We start from the raw sequence: 8,300 nt of genomic DNA on the forward strand, positions 1-8,300 counted from the left end.
TTACATTTTTCTAAAAGTCAAATCATTTTGGGAATCAGTTATTTAAAATAATAAAATGCAATCATTTTAATATGTACTATTTTAAATAATAGGAACTGATTTATAAAAATCATAAATTAGATTAATTAAATACAGAAATATATTAAAAATATTTCTATTTTTGGCTTACATCTATCATGAACTCTAAATATCAGACATTTAAATCCTAAGATCATCCAATGATGAATACATTCAGATAAAGTCAACAGGCCGAGGTAGTTTGAGTAGAAATCCATATTTATTAGAAGAGTCAAATATAATGGTGAAGTATTCTGTGTCTGGTCTGTTTCACTCTTATTTCACAGAAATAACTCTTGGAAAAACGAGACACGACCTTATATTCAAAAAAACGGTATAAAACACGAAACACAAACAGTAACATTGAAAATGATGATGGATCCTCTCCTCCTGCAAGGCAAAAATAATAAAACTGCTGGGACTTTTTTGTTTTCTTCACTTTATGTCGTTTAAAGTCTCTAGGATGACAAAAAACCGAGGTGGTAAAACAAACACGTAAAAAAAACGAGGCAGATGAAGAAGATTCAATATCTGTATTTTGTGGAATAATCCTTGGGAGACACGACTAAACCGCGTCCTTTCCTCGCTCCTCGGTAAACAGTCTCAACGATGTCGATCATCTCCTGCTTATCTTCTATGATCCAGTTGATCTTGTTGTTGTTACCAGTGCCTAAATCAATCATGATGTGTTTGTTCCTGGAAAATAATAAATAAAAAAAATAAATACACAATAGCTTTATCCTATAACAGTGGAAGAGAGATTCCCTCCTCATGTATTAATGTTTGACTCAGTCTCCTACCTGAAGAAGAACATGACAGTGCAGGGGTCATACAACTCGTACATTTTATTGAAGTCAGGCACTTCTGTTATATCCACCAGGTAAATGACGGCAAAGTTTTTTACCTGTTCGGGAGAAAGAAGCTTTTATAAACTACGTCCAACAGCAGATAATGAAAAAGGAAAAACTACAAACAATCGTTCTCTACTGGCTAACAGAAACAATCAGAACACAAAGTTGTTTTTGTTTTGCAATATTAACACCATCATGTTGTGAAAGACGGACTTGCATGAGAGCACATGGGTTCACAACTAGAATGAACAATTAATGACGCACCAATCTAACACCGAACGATAAAAATCAGAGCCATTTTTTTGTTGTTTTTTTTTTTACAATACACCGATGTGATTATGGAAATAATCCTGCAGTAGAAAATTGAAGAGAAAAAAAGGGATTATTTAAACAATGACATGTTTTCTATAATCTGAAGGACTTAGCTGTGTTTGTTTATTATCGGTGATGCAGAAATGGAAAGAAATTGAGACATAACTTCAGGGGGTGTTCTTCAGTACAGCATTATTATGTTTTCATTTCTAAGAGTTTATAAGTTTTGCAGATAAAAAAAAGTTTAACAACACAATAGAAATGGTTCATACTCCAGTTCTTTGATCTCTGCTCTTGCTCCTTGTTTATAAAAGGATATTACTGGCATATAAAGATCTGATTGATATTCCAAGCTCTTCTCCTCTTAAAATAAACTCCCTAAAAACTCTAACTCTACAAAATCTGTTTTGATGATTGAAGAGTCAGATTTCACAATTATAATCTATATATTGTATTGTCATTGCAAATTATACTTAAATGAAATGTATTGTATGCATTTAACCAATCCCTTGGAGACGACAAATCGCTACCAGTGAGCATTTTGGGCATCAAAGTGGGGCAGAAACAATTAATCTGATTAATCACTTATTGAAATAATCGTCAACAATTTTAGTAATTGATTAATATTTAAATGAAGTTTACAGACTGTAAAAAAAGCCTTTAGTTGACAGAGCGACCCACTAGGAGCAGTAATTACATCAAAATCTTAAAAAAATATATGTAAACATTTTACATTTAAGAAAAAAAACAGGAAACTTTTTTGTCTGTCAATATGTTCTATCCAGAACTCCTGAAGTGGAAACATTTAAGTTTCACCTGGTTTAATTTAGTAAAAAATCTTCTCTAAGGAACCTTTAGTTGTCTGTTTATTAAACCATTAATCAAAAAAAAAATATTGATAGATTAATAGATTTGCAAAATAATAGTTAGTTGCAGGTTTGTTGGATTCAAACCAGGGAACTTGTTGCCTTTCCAGGATGCAAACACTCTAACAACCACATGGATTTGTAGCATTATGTTAGCTACTCTAACTCAATGTTTCCAGTGTTTCTAGTCTCCTTTTAATCAAATGCTGCTGCTTTGGTTATATAAACGTCTTTCATTCATTTTATTTCATTTTTCCTTTAATTTCCCATCAATTCATTTGGATTCTCGTCTTGCTTAGCTTTTAAGTGTCACTTTACAGAAATGACAACATTGTGATGAAGTCTGTCCTGAGAGCGAGGGGGAGAAACAGCGCCCTCTGCTGGGCGTTTATATTCTCTCAATACAAACGGACTAACCGAACCTTTTCAGCGATGCTGTACAGAACCTCGTCCATTTTCATACACGTTGGGTCCCAGTCGTGTCCGAATCGGATAACCAGGACTCGGTCCTCCTCAGATAGGATGGCCTGGTCCACCTGCCAGCCATTGTGGAGATGCGGCAACATGTACGACATCTTGATTCAGATGTAGCGAACCTCACCTAGATATGAACACATCAGAGTTTTATTAGGAGCGAGAGGAGATGCACATGACGCAAACACAAGAGGCTGGTTTATTTAGGGATACGCAGCTAACAGTTAAAGGTGTTTACACTATCAAAATGTTGGGCTAATGAGCTGTGGAAAGATCTGGAAGGAGCAGAAGAGAAACGCTAAATGAAGCACAACCCTGAGGAAAAATATGGAATCGCTTACCTTAAATAAACAAATGTGTGATATATAACGAAATAAAAACTTGACTACCAGGCAAATCAACTCGGTTATATCAAATAAAACAGTTATTTGTTGAATGTTGCCTGTCTTGGACGTTACGTCGCGCAAAACAAACGTCCCAGTAACTACTACGTCATCAAACCAGCGACAAGGTAGACGCGACGTGTTTACGTCATGATTTTTTCCCCCCCAAAGATTTTTAACCCTGTAATCACTTTCTGTGGCGATTTAATTAAAGCGAAATTTACAATATTTGTCTCCTCAATAAACAAAGAAAGCTAAATATTTTATTTTTTCTGTTGAAAAATTACAACGCATTATAATGAAACATCTCAATTAGTTAAAATATGAAAAGGGAGGATTTAATGCGCTGGACTCTCCAGCCATACACCCAAGTTAAAATGGCTTAAAGCATTTATATTGCAACAAAATTCAATGTGGTTCCACATCCCCAATTCTATTCTATCTATTTAATTCAGTGCATCTTATTTATATAGAGCCATTTCACAACACATCTAATGCACTTTACAGAGACCATTCAACTAGATCACAGTCAAATTGGTTCAAAACTTTCTATCTAAGGGAAACCAACTGATTGCATCAACTCAATGACTCAAACACAATCCCTCACACCAAGCATGCATGTAGTGAAAGTGGAGAGGAAAAACTCCCTTTTAACAGCAGAACCAGGCTCAGTGTGAGCGGCCATCTGCCGAGGCAGACTGGGATTGAAGAAGACAGAAGCAGAGAAGCAGAAAGAAGCAGAGATACAAAAGGCAACTGTAAACCAGCTCCACAGGCGGCCCCGTCCAGGAAACACACAGCCAGGCAGATGAGCTCCCAGCCAGCTCCCATGTCAGAGAATGAAAAAAAAAAAGATGATGGGGGACTTTTTTTTGCATGCACAAAGTTTTGTGATTGACATTGGGAACTGGGTTTAACTTAAACTCAACAATCCTATTGGTTTGATTCTATTTTATTTACATTTTTAACTTAATTCCAGCCTTCTCTGATTCCATAGTTAGAACTTTTATTTTAGCTAAATACATAATTTTCACTGCAATAAGTGGGAAGGAAAGAAACTCTCTGGTTCCTGTTTTGTCAACAAATCTAAAATAGATTTATCATCACTATGTAAAAATAAAAAAAGTAAAATTGCGTAAATCGTCTTGCAACAGATAGCAAAAAAAATCTTTGTTCTGAGTTCTGTTTACAAGTTTTAATAAAGTGAAGTTTTAGGAACAAATAAAATTGATAAAAAGCCAAGACTGATGTGGCAAAAACCTATTAATTCTAAGGCAAAGATCTTCATATAAGTTATTATTCAACAATATAAATCCCTTCAACGCATGAAGCACTATGTGAGTAAAAAATATTAATATATGTGATCATTCTACTGTTGTTGCATTCACATAAAGTATATTTATGACCTTTTCAAATGTTTTAGTGAACTTGAAAAAACAATAAAATTAAAAACACAAGTTTAAATTATGTCCCTTGCATTCATCAGGACAAAAATATGTATTTTTATTCTATTGTGTGCTGCAGCACATACTCTGCAAATTAAAATAATATAGCTACTAACATCTTTATAATACTAAATCTGTCCACACTTTATTAGGTTGTACAGATTTAATAATTGAATAATTAATCATTGTTTTGCTGCATTGTTGATTGTCTAAAACTTTAATACACAAAAAATATATAAATATAAAAAGTCCCTGATGAAGACGGGAAATCTTACGGTAAATTAAAAGTTGTAAAATATTATCATTATTCTGAAAAATATCATTGTTTAAGAGCTGTATCCAGACACTTTTCTAATTTGGCACGGTAGCAATCCTAAAGAAAAGCCATGTTTGCGTCTCTTTGCACTTGATAAAAAAATTTCTAGATTTTTGCAGATTAAAATAATGGTTCAGACATCCTTAAAATATTTAAATTGTTATTGTTATTGAAGTGTTATTTATTTTTCATTATTTGCACAATTCAATCAGCATCAGTGATTCTGTTGAGGAAAAGAAGAACGTCCCGCATGGAGACTGAAAGGGTGGATTTTTCCTTTGTTTTTGCCTTTATTGCATCATTTTTTAAGTAGTTTTGGAAATAGCATCGAGTCTGTATTCAGGGTATCAATACTGACTTAACAATTTTTCTATCATGATAGCCAATAATGATACAATAATGTTTATTAGCAAGAAAAGCAGCATACATTTTAATAAGAGCATTTTTCAAAAGTAGGAAAAAATTATTCAGGTGGGAAGTAATTTAAACTGATTTAACTCCTTTTACCAGGAAGATATTTCTCAGTCTTCCACACTGTTACATGAAGTAGGAGCAAAGTGCAACAGAGGGATCTTTGACCTTTGCTACCTGCAACAATATTTTATTCTGTGAACTTGGTTCTAAAATTTGAGGCATTCGGTATTTAAATATCCAACATGTCACACATCTTCATACAGAAAGAACAAGGCCCCTATTATGATAGGTCCTCCGCCATACTTTAACATTTTCAATGTGAAATTATGCTACTTTGTTGAAAGTTTTAGGCTTTTCATAATCTTTCCTTTCCCTCTTTTAAAATATTAATTTACTCAAAATGCACAAAGAAATTTCACACCTGTATTGTCTTAATTAAAAAGGACTTTTTTTATTCAATGCGTAGGAACACTGAACTTTAAAATGGTTCGTTTACTAGAAGAAGACACGAAGATAAAACATTTATTGTGTCGCAATTAATTACAGTACAAACAGAGAGAACGACAGACAACGGACAGGCTCAAAGGTTACAGAAAACTTTCCAGTCTATGACATAGCAGCACATTATGGCACTCCTTAGAGAGAGTAAGAGTCACAATTAGATATGTCTGAATCTTTCTTTAGCTTCAACACTAAACTACACAGTCACGCTACTGTGCTACATAACCGTCACAAGATTAATGGAGCTTTACAATCTCACGTTAGACAATTTTGGTTTAGGCGGCATGATTGTTTAACAAACAGCATCGGTAGCCAGTTTAGGAGGGGAAAAAAAGGCTCTACTCACTGACTAGCATCAACAAAGAAATCAAGCCCTTAAAAGCAGATAAAGGCTTCGCTTTATATATTCTGTTTGGCTATTTTTCATATTGCACAACATCAACATTCTGGAGCAGTCACTGGACCTAAATCAACTTCCAACTTCTTGGATTTAAAGGTCCTCTGCTACAAAACAACACCCAGTCCTAAAAGGTCTGGACCAGAATCCGCTTTGCTCAAGTCCACTTCAGGCTTGACGGGTTGAAAAAGGAGCATTCACAAAAACAGAACAAAAAAAACCAAAAAAAAAAATCAGAGAGAGATGATTTGTCCAGCAGTGGCTTTTTTCCATCTATCAACATAAGGACAAACATCCAAAGTCCATCTGTGTTCAATGAGGCAATATAAGGAGTCCTGCGAGTCGTAATGTCCTGCAGTCCCTGAGGAGAGCGTGATGCTCATCTGGACCAGGCAGCGTTGGGATAAGGTCTGGGTGTAGAGTCAGCCTCAGTGATGAACTGCAGAGTTAAGCTGCACTTCTGCAGCGTCTAGTCGGCAGGATGCTCCGGACAGGAGCGATTCACCTCAAACCACTCATCTATGCACCTGGAACAAACGTTAGAAAAATGAAAACAAGAGGTAATTAGTGCAAAAAGAAAATTTCTATTTTTTTTTTAGATCATTTTAAGCCTAAATGTTGATATTAGACACCAAACACTGAACTCCTAGCAGTCCATGCTGTTGAGCTAGATGGAGCTGTTGGACAAGAGTAATCAGATATGGAGAGAAATACACTATATTGCCAAAAGTATTTGCTCACCCATCCAAATTATTGGAATCAGGTGTTCCAATCACTTCCATGGCCACAGGTGTATAAATTCAAGCACCTAGGCATGCAGACTGTTTTTACAAACATTTGTGAAAGAATGGGTCGCTCTCAGGAGCTCAGTGAATTCCAGCGTGGAACTGTGATAGGATGCCACCTGTGCAACAAATCCAGTCGTGAAATTTCCTCGCTCCTAAATATTCCACAGTCAACTGTCAGCTGTATTATAAGAAAATGGAAGTGTTTGGGAACGACAGCAACTCAGCCACGAAGTGGTAGGCCACGTAAACTGACGGAGCGGGGTCAGCGGATGCTGACGCGCATAGTGCGAAGAGGTCGCCAACTTTCTGCAGAGTCAATCACTACAGACCTCCAAACTTCATGTGGCCTTCAGATTAGCTCAAGAACAGTGCGCAGAGAGCTTCATGGAATGGGTTTCCATGGTCGAGCAGCTGCATCCAAGCCATACATCACCAAGTGCAATGCAAAGCGTCGGATGCGGTGGTGTAAAGCACGCCGCCACTGGACTCTAGAGCAGTGGAGACGCGTTCTCTGGAGTGACGAATCGCGCTTCTCCATCTGGCAATCTGATGGACGGGTCTGGGTTTGGCGGTTGCCAGGAGAACGGTACTTGTCTGACTGCATTGTGCCAAGTGTAAAGTTTGGTGGAGGGGGGATTATGGTGTGGGGTTGTTTTTCAGGAGCTGGGCTTGGCCCCTTAGTTCCAGTGAAAGGAACTCTGAATGCTTCAGCATACCAAGACATTTTGGACAATTCCATGCTCCCAACTTTGTGGGAACAGTTTGGAGCTGGCCCCTTCCTCTTCCAACATGACTGTGCACCAGTGCACAAAGCAAGGTCCATAAAGACATGGATGACAGAGTCTGGTGTGGATGAACTTGACTGGCCTGCACAGAGTCCTGACCTCAACCCGATAGAACACCTTTGGGATGAATTAGAGCGGAGACTGAGAGCCAGGCCTTCTCGTCCAACATCAGTGTGCGACCTCACAAATGCGCTTCTGGAAGAATGGTCAAAAATTCCCATAAACACACTCCTAAACCTTGTGGACAGCCTTCCCAGAAGAGTTGAAGCTGTTCTAGCTGCAAAGGGTGGACCGACGTCATATTGAACCCTATGGATTAGGAACGGGATGTCACTTAAGCTCATATGTGAGTCAAGGCAGGTGAGCAAATACTTTTGGCAATATAGTGTATGTTCCACTATTATTGCAAATGAAAAAAAAGTTCAAAAAATAAAAAGGTACTGAACGTAATTTTACAAAGTGTATGTAAGAAATGAACCATCTTTGCATTTTGCAGATTTTCTTTCTTCCAAAATCATTAATTTATTTTCAGATTTAATGCATTCAATCATTTTTTATATCTATAGAAAATGTGTGTATTTTTTAAAATAAAGATAAAAACAAAACTACAACTGATTTTTTTTATTAATCCAATTTAACATAAATATGTAAAAAAAAAAAAAAATTATTTGATAAATCTAAAGCCTTTTGTCAATTTGTTATTTTCTTTTT

The 8,300-nt window shown here is 36.4% G+C and overlaps 2 protein-coding genes across 2 annotated transcripts in view; both read right to left on the reverse strand.

Moving 5' to 3' along the window:
* Nucleotides 1–258: 258 nt before the first annotated feature.
* Nucleotides 259–3,051, reverse strand: txnl4a (thioredoxin like 4A). The gene is made up of 4 exons (XM_015392928.1): nucleotides 2,902–3,051; nucleotides 2,509–2,687; nucleotides 858–961; nucleotides 259–753 (listed from the first exon to the last, which is right to left on the reverse strand). Exons 2-4 carry the CDS (start codon nucleotides 2,659–2,661, stop codon nucleotides 582–584), a joined length of 429 nt encoding a protein of 142 aa, XP_015248414.1. The 5' UTR covers nucleotides 2,662–2,687; nucleotides 2,902–3,051; the 3' UTR covers nucleotides 259–581.
* A 2,491-nt stretch (nucleotides 3,052–5,542) lies between these two features.
* LOC107096332 (E3 ubiquitin-protein ligase ZNRF2-like) overlaps nucleotides 5,543–8,300 on the reverse strand; it is a 22,880-nt gene continuing 20,122 nt past the window's right edge. Inside the window, exon 4 of the mRNA XM_015392941.1 lies at nucleotides 5,543–6,543. Coding sequence (XP_015248427.1) covers nucleotides 6,486–6,543 — 58 coding nt within the window. The 3' untranslated portion in view covers nucleotides 5,543–6,485. The remainder of the gene's footprint in view (nucleotides 6,544–8,300) is intronic.

Source organism: Cyprinodon variegatus, unplaced genomic scaffold, assembly GCF_000732505.1.
Source record: "Cyprinodon variegatus isolate N-32 unplaced genomic scaffold, C_variegatus-1.0 Scaffold615, whole genome shotgun sequence".
In the NCBI taxonomy this organism is placed as follows: Eukaryota; Metazoa; Chordata; class Actinopteri; order Cyprinodontiformes; family Cyprinodontidae; genus Cyprinodon; species Cyprinodon variegatus.

What these genes read in the sequence shown, in the direction of transcription:
- txnl4a (XM_015392928.1), bottom strand. Translation starts at nt 2,661, where the DNA reads ATGTCGTACATGTTGCCGCATCTCCACAATGGCTGGCAGGTGGACCAG. An exon ending in TGTACAGCATCGCTGAAAAG is followed by an intron (nt 962 to 2,508) that starts GTTCGGTTAGTC and finishes TCTCCCGAACAG; the next exon opens with GTAAAAAACTTTGCCGTCAT. An exon ending in ACTGTCATGTTCTTCTTCAG is followed by an intron (nt 754 to 857) that starts GTAGGAGACTGA and finishes ATTATTTTCCAG; the next exon opens with GAACAAACACATCATGATTG.